General features: G+C 28.8%; 1 protein-coding gene across 1 annotated transcript in view; it reads left to right on the top strand.

The window, feature by feature from the left end:
• The first annotated feature begins 28 nt into the window (after positions 1-28).
• LOC107163636 (SH2 domain-containing protein 5-like) overlaps positions 29-16,460 on the top strand; it is a 148,518-nt gene continuing 132,086 nt past the window's right edge. The window contains exons 1-2 of the mRNA XM_089222799.1: positions 29-343; positions 15,662-15,745. Coding sequence (XP_089078925.1) covers positions 107-343; positions 15,662-15,745 — 321 coding nt within the window. The 5' untranslated portion in view covers positions 29-106. The remainder of the gene's footprint in view (positions 344-15,661; positions 15,746-16,460) is intronic.

Below are 16,460 nucleotides of genomic sequence, written 5' to 3'. Positions count from 1 at the left end.
GGTAGCGGTGGCGGCGGTGGTAGCACCGTCGACAGCAGACGCGCCGCCGACCGGGTCACATCTTCTCGGACCGCCTCCGCTGCCTTTACCGCTTCCACCGCCCCAGATGTCGTTGGACTCGGTCGCCACCGCCGGGACAGCCACCGACGACGTCCGCCACTACCGGCACCACCACCGTCACCATCATCACCATCACCTTCATCACCACGGCAAGCGTCACAGGCGACCACCACCTCCGCCGTTGTCGTGGATACCGCCGCCCGAGACTTTAGACTCGGCGGCGGTGACCACAAGCGATACATCGGATGTTGCGGCCACCACCGCATACCATCATCCGGTCAAGGTATGTACCTTTATCACATATTGTTATTTGCATTTATTCTGCTCAGATTTACTTCCTCTAGCTGATAATAACAACATTAAATAGGTCTGAATGACATTTTGAGAACGCATCGCACTAAAAAATATTATTGTTGAAAATAATAATCGACATATTTTATGAGTATTATAAATATTGATAGCCCTATGCGAAATCCCTTTCCACCCAGACACCTTTGTACGTTTGCAATCACGAATAATGTAATATCTCCCGAAAGTTATCATTCGAAAGTATTTTATTGATATTGCTACATTATTTTTATTGAAGTATAAATGGTACGTAGAGTCCACCACACATTATTTTATATGCAAGTCATAAGTTAAAGTCATTGACTCCCAAAACCAAAGACTTTAGAAAAAATTGTAAGTTAAAACCGCAATATTATATTCAATTGTGCTGTTCTTCCCAAAAAAGAACATGTAGATATATGAAAACGATACTGAGCGAAAATGGTAGTCGGCCTTCAGTCTACATACTATAGATATTATATATGTATATATATATATATATATATATGTATATAATAGATATAAATAAGTAGTTTAATATATTTTACTGTAAGACATCAGTAATAAAGTACGTTGAACAAATTATTTATTGTTTTAATTAGAATCTAAAATAAATGTTTTAAAAAATATGAATATTGAGTCAATTTTCAGTTTTATTAAATAATATAAATTCACGATACCTTTTGAAAACTGATACGATTCCCGTAATAATTACGAACAAAAAAAAATTATTATTTCACAATATACCATAATATCACATGAATTTTATATCGATACTAGATGATACTCTCCGCTTTATAACACGAAACACACAAGTATGCACCAACTTGTCTATTAACAATCTAATCTAAAAACGCCTTCATTGATTTTTATATAATATATATACATTGTCATTTGAGTGTTAGTTCAGAGGTGTCATTTCAATAATTGCCAGGGACGGGGCATAAAACAGTATAGTAAGCAAGCTCACTAAAAGACTAGCTAATTAGGTTCACCCAACTACCGTTGTAAATTATGATTACAAACATTGAAAGCGCCATAGTTGTAATTCTTCCCACGCTGATCAACTGATTTTTGATGATAAATAGTGGGTGTCACTCTGGAGACCAATTCCTATACGGTGTTCAGTAACTTGTATATTTTAAACCATGATACTAAGAAGTAAGTAAAACTGTACAGCATATTCTTTATATCTATCTCGACATACTACTTATAGTACAATTGTATTCGTATTATCGTAGATCACTGCTAATCATTTTCAATTCATACCTAACGATTTGTATATTAAAGGCCAGGGCCCAGTAATGACCCTAGAGCTAATTAATGTTGACCTGTCAGTCGGTCCAAAACTAATTTAAGATCAAGGTTGACAAATGCATATTTATGCACCCCTCTCTCCAAATGATGACCCTGTTTTTACTTAAAGTTGAGTCAAACTGAAAACTGGTCGGCCAAAAACAAAAACATATGATGTTATGTAAGACAACCAAAAATGGGGGGGTTTCTAAAACCTCTAAACCTCTTTGTGTTCTCGCTTTCATGGTATTTTCTATCGTTGCGAGGGAAGATTTGCGGAAAATATCTTGGGCAGTTTCCACATTTGTTTTAAACGATAAGATGTGTAAATCATACATTTTTCGTGGTATGAATAATTTTTTTTTAAACTACTTACAGTCTTAGGGCCGCTTTCACCAAATACTTTAAACGTCGATTACGCTTAATCGACTGATAACAGTTATTTAACCGGCCAAATTCGGCCGATTAAACCCCGGTATAACTTAATTGTAGTTTAAAGTAGTGGTGAAACCGGCCCTTAATAAATATAATAAAAAAGATTAAAATTAATTTAAAATTGTATCAATTTAAAATTAATTAATCATCTGATTAATGTCGATAAAAGTTTTGATAGTTTTGCGAGAAACAAATCAAGGCGCAAACTTAGGTACCTATGATTTAATATTTCTATTACTAGCATATTTTACAATATCTGAACTTTAAAATTTTTAAAAGAGATGGTTATTTTTTCTTATTTGAATAATATAGGAATTTCTTTATGAAATTTTAACAGCGTGTTCTTATACCTAATGAATATTATACAATAGTTTCTTCTGTGTTGTTACATGCACCAATTTATTTTACACAAACAACAAATTAGAGGAAAGGTGACAAATATTGCATGCCTACCGATGTAAAGACATCTACCAGTGCTAACTTAATACACGCAAATCGTGAAAAAAAAATTTGCTTGATTCGATATTGGAAATATTCGCAATCAAAAATCGATCTTTATAAACAAACAAAAAAATAAAATATTCAATTTATATAATTATCAGTTTGTATAGCGTTACGTAAGTATGATAATCATTAATCATTTACCAAACGAATAATATTATAAACGAGTGCCAGAATCGATAAATAAAGACCGCGTGTCTGTTATAGTAAATCTATTGTTTTTAAACTGCGTGCTGTTGTTGCGATCACAATAATAATAATATATGCGCATGTATTATACAGTGTGATTTATCACGAATAAAAGATTACACCTAGTCTGTATATTATAATAATATTGTCCAAACATACGCACATGGCTGTGCTACATACTCGTATACAACTGCCGTCGTTTATATTACTTTTACTTAAAAATTATATAAATATTGTATGTGACGTGAAGAGAGTATAATAAATCGATCATTGTCGGAATAATAATAATATTTGTGTCCGTCCGCAATGCACATTCATCCGACCTGTAACGGATATAATATTATCATTAATTAATAAAGTAAAAACAAATTCTTAAAAACGAGCTCATTTCTTTCCCGTGTTTGATTTAAAACCCATTTACCTAATTTTAAATCTTTAACTAAAATACGACTTGAGTATTACTGAAGACGATATTATTCTATATGCTTCAGGTTTACTTATCTAAATATAACCATTAGCATTTCCTTCTTTTTATTCGAAAAATTCTAAAACAATTAAAACGAAATTTCATACCATTAGCTATAGGTATACAGTCCATTCTTGATCGCGCTTGACAAACTTTAAAGTTTTTCCAATTATTAATATTGTTTACGATTTCTTTCTGTCTGTAATTCAAAAATTGTATTACCCAGTTAATTTATATTATCTCAACTTATTCCTATAAGCTTTTGATAAAAAATCAAACTTTGAGTTCAGCAACAGCTATTAAAAATGACAAAAGCAAAAATAAACGTTTTAGTACGTAGCTAAAGTATATTATCAAATTCACCTTTCCTCCATTTTAACTACTATAATAGTATAATTTGTGGCTTGGTGAGGCGCGGTCGTACGCTCAATCTGCGGAAACGCACTGAGCGTACGTACCGGCCACAGTTGCTAGCTCCCGGATGGGTGACCACCCGGGATTTTTAGCAACATATCCTTGCCACACATACACAAACACGCGTTACAACCCTACCAACTCAAAAACCAATAAACAAATATACAAAAATAACTCCTACCGTACCACCCCCACACCCAATGGCCTATGTTGCCACGGGTTCCACTAAAAAAAAAAAAAAAATAGTATAATTTAATACTGTAATATTTTAATATTTTAATTGTTAATATATTTATCATTATCAAGTTGTATAAAATAGCTATATACCTATCTAGGCATCTAGATTCCAAAGCACTTTATTATTTTATGGAAAAAAGTTTAATGATATTGTGCATTATTCATTTGAATTTATTTTATATTCTTATTCACTCCTAACAACATAAACAATTTCACCATAAAAATAAAAAATAGTAATGAATAATGCCTTTGTTATAAATATTTATTATTAATCATACGTGAAATAAAATCATCACAAAATTAATTTTGATAGTATCTACAAATGACTAGTAGGTAGTAGGTACATAATAAATAATCCAATTTTTTCAACTTTGAATCATCTATATAAATCTTTAAAAAAAATATCCATAATCTATTAGGTATTACATACTACTAAAATACATTTAGTTTCAATTTCTTTTCAATTGTTGCCACAACTTTTTATTTCACTTTGTACTAACACAGCAGGTATTCAAAGTGTTAAGATATCACTATTTTTTATGAAAGTCTGATGTCTATAGTTAGCTAATAGCTTGTTTTTAGATATGTTTTATATTATAAACAGTTGTACCTACTATAGAGTTAGAGTATAATACTATGATTATGGATTGTATTCAATTTTTAGATTTTGGTATTATATAGTTTTATACTAACAAATAATTAAGACATGTTTCTGAAAAATGTAATATGTTTATTCAATGAGTACCTATGTAACAATTATTATAATTTTGCCAATTTTTTTCAGAAATGAACGTGAAAATTATATCAATAATAATTTATAATAATTCAAGTATCCATGCAAATAAAAAACTAACAAAGAGTAGTAAAATTGACTAGGTAAATAAGGTTAACTTTATGTTTAAAAATATAAAATATATTCATCATCATTCGTCTATAAAAATTAGAACTTAAATTAAAACAGGTTTGTTCTGATTTGTTTATTTATTCTTATTCCGCATAATATATAATATTAGTTTAATACACCTATGACCTATGTTTGTATGTGTGTACAATTGCAGACAATCACCGTTTGGTGATCTTTTGTAAATCAACCATAGAATGTGTAATCGTACTTCAATAACTGTGTAATTAATAATTATATTTTATTTTATTATATTCTGTGTGAATGATTAACCGGATCTATATTCGCTCTAAGATTTATTTGTTTTGTTGATTACTACTAACTAGATTACTTTTCCACCGACTTAAATCAAAGAGATCGTCAATAAAACTTATGTTTATGATGCTATGCTAATTTGTAGTGCGAATTTGCGATTTTCCATTGAAGAGAAAAAAGCCGTTTCAATTTAAATAATTTTTATAGTATCACAGTCGTAGGGCCCCGACAGACAGGGATAATATAATAATATTTATTGAAGGACGTCGCACCGGATTTGCAGTCAATTTGTGTCTCTCTCTACCCCCTCCATCTCTATCATTCAGAAATAAATTAGTTGATCAATAATGATATTATACATATATAATCGTAAATGGTTGTAATCGCATTAAACTTGAATTGATACTGCTGCAATTTATATAAGTGCCTATATAACGATTTAACTTTTAACGTCATATATTTTTTTTTACCTATTGAACAGTTTTTTTAACTGGTGTTCAATGGATTTTGAATTATAATGAAACGTTGTTCGTACAACTTTTCTTTACACATTACATTACTTTAACTGAAGAACCTTACTATAACTACATGAGGTATTTCACATGTGATATGTGAAAAGAATTGACATTTTGATATAACGTATAAAAATGTTCGCGATAGATAGGTATTAGGTATTACTAGTTTTGGTGGAAGCATATAACTCTTGTTTCTATAACAAGGGGTGGTATACTGATTCCCTTCACTTCATAACAACACACACTATAAGTATAGAGTATTTCCGTAAGTGATATTATAAAAATTAAGACGTTTTAATTTAATTAGCTCGTACTAACATAAATAGGTATACGTTCATCAACTAAACATACTTTTATTTCTTATCTATTTTTTTCAGTGGACGTCAGTGCAATGTTTACATTCCGCCCATCTGGCCATCTAGGTCTATGTTATATTATAATTTCGATGAAATTCCATCAATAAAGTACGTAAGCTTTTTTCTTATTATAATGCTTTAATTTGTATCATGATAGTATCACGACTGATGAATCGGATATAAATACTTGCTTGTCTGCACATGTGTATATAATGTTTATGTATCTAATCAGTTTGCTCATCAATGATATTTTTATAAAAATCATTCATTAATATTTAACAGCAATCTATAGTCTATTATTACATCACAATACAAAAATTCTTCCAATTACAAGTGTTCGGGGATGAGAGAAGTTGGTTGTGGATTAACCAGAGTATGCAGTAAGTTAAATTTGTGTTGTAATACTTATTACGGTTAAAAAGCTATAACTTAGTGAATAATCACATCCATTTGGCGTTAAACGAATTTGACTGAAGTAATAGCCAAATTCATTTTATTAAAATCACAATTTTTTACGTTATTTTACATAATCGTTTCTTTGATAGTTTTTTTCGCGTGTACGTTATAAGAAATACTACAGTTAAAATCCAAAAAATGCTCCTTTTAAATAAATATAACTGTATAAGGTATACCAATAGTAGATTAAATTTCTATTCAATGTTATAATATAACATATTATGTGCTATTACAAGCATTACTCTGGTTTCTATAATTTAAATGACTCATCGTTATACCAAAACAGGTTGGCATAAATCACAACTAATAAAAAAGAGAAACAACGACATTTTTAACCTATAACTTCACACACAATCAAAAATGTAAAAAGTTGTGTAGCATATAATGTATTTATTAGTACTGTCTTGTGATCTAGACTAGACATCATTGATTGAAATAAAAATATTTTAATAAAACGTTTTACATTTAGTTATTACTACCACACAAAATTTAGTAAATTAATTTGTAAACTATAACCTTGTAACACTAATATTCTAGCCTCTATGTATACAAAATAATGTGAACATTTAAATCACATCAAGCACGAGGATTAAAAATGAGACAGTGAACCATCGAATTATTATTTTTTTCCATATCGATCGATCATCATAATATACTATAATAACTTTGGTAGGGCCCTTATACTGGTACTACAATCTAATATACGCTGTAGTTGATTGACCGAAAGCAAATAGTAAAAAAAATCAAAATAATCGTATTATTGTATATCCTTTACACGATATGGCGTAATGAGTTTGCGCGTGTGTGTATTTATAGTTTCCGCAGACAATAACGTCAATAACTAGTGTAGTGTAATATTTTCTTTTTAATTAAGGTTATTTTCAAAGATATTAAAATTGATGTGTTTTTTTAAGGGTAAAAATTCAGCAATGAGATACCCGTTAAGTACATGTATATTTAAACTCACAGTAATATTTCGTATTTAAAATCAACAAATAAATTCCGTGAAAAAACATTTCGTTTAAACCATAGAATTATTATAAGGCAAAAATACAAGAATATATTATATAATATAACAAGACTAATATTTTATAATCCATTTAAATAAATTAACATTTTCTTAAAATATGTATAAATATTGTCTTTTTCCATCGTTTTGTATTATTTTGTATTTCATTTTATTTTTTTTTCTGTCTTTAATAGTTATATTCTCACAGTTTTTGATAGTTACCATAAATTGTCCATATTATATCTATTGTTCAAACAAACTTTTTTTTTTTTTACATATTTTTTTTTGTACAATCTGTAACAGAAATTTACAATAAGCACAATGGAGGGTTATATAGTAGGACGTGGTTGGCTTGGTTGAAGAAGCTATTCAGTAATAGCACTTCATGGCGAGATAGTTGTGAAACAAACAAACTTAAAAGAAAATAATGTATATTTTAATTATTTCTGCTTTTTGGAGTTGAAACTAATCTAACTGAATGAATAAATTCGTCAGCTATGACTTTTACATTAATTAGTTAAATACAGACAGATTTTTGTTTTCCATGTACGAAAATACATACTACATATTCTGTTATTATAGGTTGTAATGTTTTATATTATGTAGATACCTATATAATACCAATAAATTTACGTCATAGTGTTGATTCATTATTAACCATTATAATACTTAAGACTGTATTTATTTTGTACATAATATAAGATATGAAATTAAATTTTAACAAAAAAAGTTGAAAAAAAAATAATATATTTTATATTATTATATAACTGGACAATCCCAATGGCTATGAAATCAACCATTCATTATTTATATTTTATGCAACGTGTGAACTCGTATACAAAAATATTCTAGCTATATGTGACTGTGTTGTTACTGCTGTTGCGTATATATTATATTTTACTATAATAATTAATAATACTCTTTTGTGGTAATCGTACAAGTATGTTTGTACGATTTATTTATACATATACTTCATTTATACCTGTTGGGAAAATTTAAACAGATAATATCAACCTGTTTTATTCATACCGAATAATAATCATTTTTAAAAACATTAAAATTATATTTTATAATTTTAATTTAGAGATAATTTTTTTTTCATTCTAAGCGGAGTGATGAATGTCAGAATGTATTTTATTACGATTTGTGTTTTTATTTTTTTAGTTTTGCGTCTGTCATTACCTTTAGGGGCAAAACATTGTTTCAATCTTCAACTGTGATAACGATTTCTGGTAGCAAGCACCGATTGTCGATTTCCAAAATTAGTAGTTTTTTTTTATCGGTCTAATAGTCTAAACTGGTCCCGTTTATTGTATGTTTTATTATTGTTGGTGTTGCGTTTTTGCTAAGATTTATGTGCGAAATAATATTCCTGAAAATATTAATCTATTGTGTTATGGTACCAGCACATAAAAATAACTTTTTGTGGTCGTATTCGATTATTTCGAGATGATTTTTATCCAACATTACCCGCAATCGTAAATAAATATAATATAATATTTAACATAATATTGTGTATAGATGACGGCTAAGAAGTAGCTTATACGTACCTATTAATATTTTGTATAAATTATTTTATGACGTAACGTATCGTCGTACTAATAATGCGTTATTGCCATTGGCCAAATAGAATAATAATAATAATGTATAATAAAAGTCTGAACCGACCACTACGCATTGGTATATTATTGAGTGCAAGAATATTAAAATAATAATAATAATATTATTATATTATATTCACTATTATAATATATTTACATCTGGTCAATAAACGCTGACATGACAGTGTGTATAAACTGTTAATACTTTATTCTTTTTCTAGTACCTATAGAACATATTCAAATTTATTTATTACTCTTAAAACCAGTTCATAATAGATCGTTATAATTGTGTATTCTTAAACATATTAAATTCGTACTAATGTACATAGTACAACTGTAAGCTGTCAATATGAAGTTAGTGCAGTATACATTATACAATATAATATACAGAAGACTTCACAGATAATCCATAACAATCTAACGTAAAAATCACGTCGTTTTACTATAGTTTTTAATAAATTCGAACTACCAATAAATTTGTTACGTAAAATAAATTTTTTTATATTTCTTATTGCAGGAGCGCTATGGAGAAGGGTATTTAAAATCTTTATCAGAAAACCAGTAAACTGTTTTTGTAATTTCTTTGTATACAATCTCACCGTTACGCACTACGCGTGCGTGTAAAAGACGTAACCAAATACACTATGTATAGTCCACCAATAAAAAAAAAAACAATAAAAGTTAAAAAATTTAAATTTAAATATATTTCACAATAATTAATATGCAGTTTGCAGATATACTGTATTTATTTGTTTTCTTAAAGAAACAAGTTGATTTTTCTAATTAATATTATTTTTGTTTAAATTAATATTATTTTAATTATAACATTAAAGCAGCTCTTATAATTCCCTACTCCGAGTTATTATAAAATATGCAATATACACACATTTAATAATATTAAAATATACGCAGATACCTTCCTTATTGAAAGTTGCGTTATTGATGTGTACTGCATGAATATGATAGAGGATTTTATAATAATATAATACAAGTATTTATAAATAATATTTATTTTTTTTGTATGTGAACAGTTTATGGGAGGCAAGTAACGGATCAATTTATTTTCAAATTTTACAAGTATACATATGATAATAAAGAGATCAGGTTCCGAACAATTTTTTTCCGCTGGACATTATGCGAAAAAAACTTGTTTCTATCGATAATGTACATGCATGCCACGTAGACATTCAGTGTGACTAAAAAAATTTTTTTTTCAAATCTTGTAAACATATTTTACGTTTGTTATAATATACGCAGCAATAGTATACTCATTTCGTTGTTCAGTATTTATAGGTACTGTTTATATTATTATGTGGAACAAGAAAAATTCGTGTTTTTTAGAGGTTTTCGATTAACCGAGTGGTTCAAGTAATCAGGGGACAGAAATTAATTTGAATTAAAGAGAACTGAAAATTATGTTAGTTTTCACCTACTTCAACTGTCACGATCACTTTTTTGTCGGCGATCGACTAACATTCATACTTTACGAAACCCATATTCCGACTAATTATATTATGTTTTATTCGATTTCAACAACTCTTTACCCATTGCAGAGGTTTATTTTGGTAAAATGATACGATTAAAGTCTAGATTAGGTAGGTATTGGGGGCCGGAGGAGAAGTTGGGGGCCGGAGGAGAAGTATTGGCAACATAGTTCCTTCTCCGGTCCTCGATACCATAAGGAAAAAAAAAAAAAAAAAGATTAGGTAGGTATAGTTAAAGTACGATAATATATTTTAATCACCGTCGTAATTAGTTTTATTACGATAGTATGTCAAATGGATTGTACAATATACATAATCTTTAAACATGTAATCGCGTTTAAGGAAATTCGAATTAAAGAGGTTCTGAAAAAAAATCGAATTGTAGAGTGTGTCCCACCAATAGACATTTCGAATTATCGAGGGGTCCAGAATACATGTATTTTCTTCTAATTATAGAAGTTTTCTTAGGGGACTAAGCGTTTAGTTCGATTTATGAAATTTTTCAAATTATCGAGTGACTACTGTATAATACAGACTCTCATGGGATTGGGTAATGAGTACACGTCAAAGCGTCAACTATTAATATAAAATGTATATGCATACGGATGCAGGATGGTAATTATTATTAAATGCCTATGGTCTTGATACCCCTTAGAGATGTGTTTGCACCTGCAATTACATAAATGACAACAATCATTGTTTTCGACACTAAAAAATATTCTTTCTTCATTCTGTTTGACTTAAGAAACGTAGTCGACTGCTGACTTAAAAGCTGGAGCGTAGCAATGCTACACGATAGATATACATACCTATAGTTGATTGAGTGGGGGAGATAAGCAAGTGTTACCTGACTGTGGACCAACGAAAACCGGTTGCCGCCGACTACGTTTCTTAAGTTGAACTGAGTATAGGCATTATTTACTTACTCGTATTTAATCCAATCGGAGTGAATAATATGTTTACCATTATAATTAAAAAAAAAAAAACAACATAAAATCGTTTAAAACATTACCCTATAGCTAACAACAGTACACGTAATATAGCACCTGCACAAAATATCACCTCTATAGCACAAAACTATAGCAGTGGCATTAAACTTTTGTCTTATGCCGTCTAAGATATTTATACAATTTTTTATGTAACTATAAATAAAGTAAAAATGGCTGCTTTTCCTCCACATTCACCTTAGATTAAATTACTAATTATTGCATGTGAATAAATTATTTATTATCTTCGAGCCTATATCTTCCAATATAACATTTTTAATACTAGTTATAAGATAGTGAGAAAAGTAATTTACGCAAAAAATATGTTTTATTTTAACTTTAACTTATAAGCTACAGATAGCTCTAAAATTAAAATATTAATCTATCAATTTGTTTGTGATCCACTAAAATTATTTTTCACTACTCAAACTGCAGGTTGAGATTTAAAAAACACTACTCTATAATAATAAGTATCAATTATAATGACTAGTACCATAATAATAAGGTAGAATTATATTATGATGTAAATTATTGTAGAAAGATTCTGAAATACTACAATTAGTTCTAGTTTTATTTTTACTTAAATTTATTTTTTAGACGTTTTATTTCACCGTTCACTGTCAATCATGATGGATATCGATGTAAATTAATTTATTAAAAAAAACTATCACGGACGTGGCCCCGAAATATGTTTAAAATATACTATAACATTGTACATCGAGGAACCCTCATCATCCTCCTATTTTCATAATTTAACTATCAGATGAAAATCAAAGCAACTACAAATAAGTAATGTAACGTTTAATCGTATTTTTCTAAATTTAAACGTATATATCTAGATCCAGTACACCAGTACCCGGCAGTATTTTATGGTGGATCCCCCGTCTAAAAAATCTACTATGACATATGTCATATATAAATTGGGTGATCGGTGCTACTGGACACAATAATATAACAATGGTCAATAACGGATGGCTAAAACTTTTTGCAGTGTGTTCCGATTCCCAGTGGGCTGGCCGTGTGGATGATAACAGTATATAATCGAGTGTATTTTTGTGTATTGTGTTATTATGTCATTAAATGATGGTCATTAAATGTACTCGGAACAACGATAGATGGCTGATAGACGACCTAAAACAAAAACCTACCCGTCAACAGTACCGTTTTCTGCGAACGGATTTTTTTTTTAATATTCATAATTTTGTTTCTCACGACGTATGCGAAATTTTTAGTAGATAATAATATTGTAATATATAACGTAACAATTTTAAACAGTATAATATACATCATAGTCTAAATGGAAACTTGTTTTAAATTATTTTAGGTTTGACTACAACTATTATTTTTAAATTTGTTTCTTAGAAATTATATATTATAACCACGTATTTGTCACAAAACATTAAACGTTAAGTTTAAAAAATATTAGGTAATTTACACATTCAAGAATAACGTTAAATTTGGCTGATTTAGTAAAATCCAAAAAAGTTAATAATGATTAGTGAAACACTTTTAACATTTTAAGCTTTTATAAATAACAGTGTAATATCTTCATTCAACAATTTTAAATCTATTTTTGAAGACATTGCATATCAGTTAGTTAGTTTAAAAATTCTGAAAATTAGAATTAGAATTAATTAATTATTAAATTAAAAAAGAGAGGTGAGTGTGTTTGGTAAATATAAGGTGTATTGTATAATTATATTGATTGATATAATAGTATAGTAAAAGTTTAATTTTATTCTTAAAAAAAAAACAGAATTGTACAATTTAATTTAATGTAATCATGTAAATACTAAAATACTAACAATGTAATCAAAAAAAAAAATCGTGTACTTATGGCCTAGTTGTCGATGTATATTTCAGATCAATAAAAAAAAAAAAAAAAATAGTATAGTAATATAATATAATTTTCAGTGTATCCTTAAAACAATTGAAATAATGGAGAATATATGATAGAAAAGAAGTTAAGAAATTAATTTAAAACAATAAAACACTACATAATAATAAGCTGCAAAAACTCTGAGTAAAAACTGATAAATCTGGAAAGAGATTTAACTAAATCTTCGTAACTAATCACTGGTGAAAGATCTAAATATCAAACGATCGGCATGCTGCTGTGACGTTGTGTAGTTACTTATGTAGTTATATCATAAAATACGTGTGTTTATACAACATTATCCGCTCTGTGAACTCATACCATCATAATTGTTATAGTTGTGTTATATTTCAATATATTTATAACACGAAACATTACGAAATTCGATCGGAACGACAAAAAAAGATGACAATGGTTTAAACCCGTTTTTAGACATACCGTCTGAAATTATTTAGAACGAGTTAATCATGCTTTACCATAAATTGTTGTTTAGAAAAAAATAATCATCTAACTCAAACCAACAAATTTAATATATTTCCACGCAGGTAATTTGGCGTTATAGATAACATATGGTTACCTATTTTGTTTTAAGACCAACGACGCGTTATGTTCGGTTGAACTAACCGATTATCATTGTTACAGTACTCATCGTAAATATCATCTTTTTGTAAAATAATACCGGCCTGGTCAAAATCTAAAAAAAAAATTGTACATCATTATTCGATTTATGAATTGATCAGATACTCAGATATAATGCAATTTATTATAGTTTTTGAAGGGTGTTCATTATTTCAAATTCTAAGTCAAACGATTCTACAATGATATGTGATTTTTTTTTGTGTCTACAGATGTTTGCAAAGTAAGTATTGAAATTGTGTTTCGATTTTCAACTTTAATATAGGTATATTCTAGTGGGAAAGAGAATCTAATTGATGCATTTGGAATGTCAAAATTTAAAATGTCTATTGTCTTGTAGTTTTCAGAAGCACCTGAAAAACAAAATAAAACTTAAGGATAAACGAAAATTTTTAAACGATTTCGAAACCAATAAAACTATGATATGTAAAAATTATTATTTTTTTTTTATCTTAATTATTATTATTATTATTATAAATTTTTATTATCTTTTTTTTAATTTTTATTACTAGTCTTAGTCGATTGCCTGATGACGGTAAACCATCAGTTCATTCTTGTGCCCTATAGCATCCACCTTAATTTTACACAGTCTTCGTGCAACATGCACAATTCGTTCTAAGCTAAACATAAGCTCTGGTGGACAGAAAGCTCGCGCCATCTAGTCACTATACTATGCGTTACAGTTGACAGAGATCAGGAATAATGGTTTTGACGTAGATAGCACGACAATACTTTGGTGGAAAATTATTTCGCCAACGAAAAATTCTAAATATCAGATCCAAAAAATCCAAAACCACAATTTCAAACTTTTTGACAGACGAGTATATCTTATATTATGCCGAGGATCATAGACTATTATTTGGTTAGCCTTAATTAATCAAAATATCAGAAAATGAATTTAAGATTTACATATCCTTCTCTTGCGTATTCTTTTTTAAATGCTAAAAGTGTGTAGATAATTTAAATTCTTCTAATAAGAAAAAACTATATTTATTAGCAAATAAGATATTTATTCCATATCGACCGTGATCGATCTACATTACAAACAATTGACCAGCCATTTTTCAAGTCCGATATATGGAGTACATAATAATATGCTGTATAAACATGCCTATTACCTATAATTGCCTATATGTACTTACCTACATATAATACCAATATATATCACAAATACAAAACGCGGCATGATGAGCAAGGACGTTTTATTATTGTTATTACTATTATTATACTATCGTAGTATCATCGAATCAACTTTTTAAATTAAAACTTCGTCGTCCGCAGCCTGACCAGACACACCTTGCGATATCAAAAATATTCTTTATTCTCGACTTCTAATGCCATCGCGATCGTCGAATAATAATATATAATAATATGATCTCAGTGCAATAATAATTGATGTCGCGGCGATACGATCGTGTAAACACAAACGGTAAAATATAATATATTATTATGTTATGCGACCGCCGGAATGAAAAAAAAAAACGTGTAATACGAGAAAACCGAACGGAAAGAGTGTGTATATATAATATATATAATATAAATATTTATATCTAAAACAATATATATATTACAAGACCCGTCTTGGCAATAAAATTATATTATAATATATTATTATATTATCGTTTATTAGTGTTTATTTTTTCGTGTTTTTTCTGTTACAGTACACTGGATCTGTAGCGGTGAATTGTCACGATCAGATGGCACGAGTTGATTTCGTCAGAAACCTAATGGCCAAACACAGAAAGGTATATGTAGTACTATTATATTACTTTAATATTATCGTAGTACTATAGGATACATTAAATACGAAGTAATATCAATCACAGTCAGCAGTGTTTTTATTTTTTTATTACTTAATTTCATGTACGATAAGTGCAGATGTACATATAAAACGATAAATTGTAGTATTACAATGGTACTTAAAAGAATAACGCATACATTCAATCGGTATTCGGTGATGCTATTATATTATTATTGAATCAAAGTATTTTGGGTGGTATACCTGCACAATAATCTAAGACTAAAACGTTTTAAATTTGAAACTGAATCGTAAAAATGTATTAACCTCTCAGAAATTGGTTAAAATGTTATTATACATAGGTAACTACATATTATGCATTAATTCTATACCACCGTTTAATGTCGGTAATGGGTTTACTCAACTATTATGACGATTTCTCCGAAATACATTGACCACATTTTCAACTTTGTCCTGGAGATAGGTACACACACACACACACACACACACACACACACACACACACACACACACACACACACACACACACACATATATATATATATAACATGTATCACAAGATGTATAATAACATCAATCTATTTTGGCATTACTGATGATTAAGACGTGTTAGAATGGTAAATGCGACCAAGCTTAAAAAAATTCTGATCCAAAACGAAATACTATTTTGTACAAACAAGTTTTCAAAATTCATTTAAATA

Source organism: Diuraphis noxia, unplaced genomic scaffold, assembly GCF_037042655.1.
Source record: "Diuraphis noxia isolate RWA-SAM2 unplaced genomic scaffold, SU_Dnox_SAM2 contig0003, whole genome shotgun sequence".
Taxonomy (NCBI): Eukaryota; Metazoa; Arthropoda; class Insecta; order Hemiptera; family Aphididae; genus Diuraphis; species Diuraphis noxia.
The sequence above is the reverse complement of the archived record's forward strand: the minus strand, read 5'-3'. Positions and strand labels throughout refer to the sequence as shown.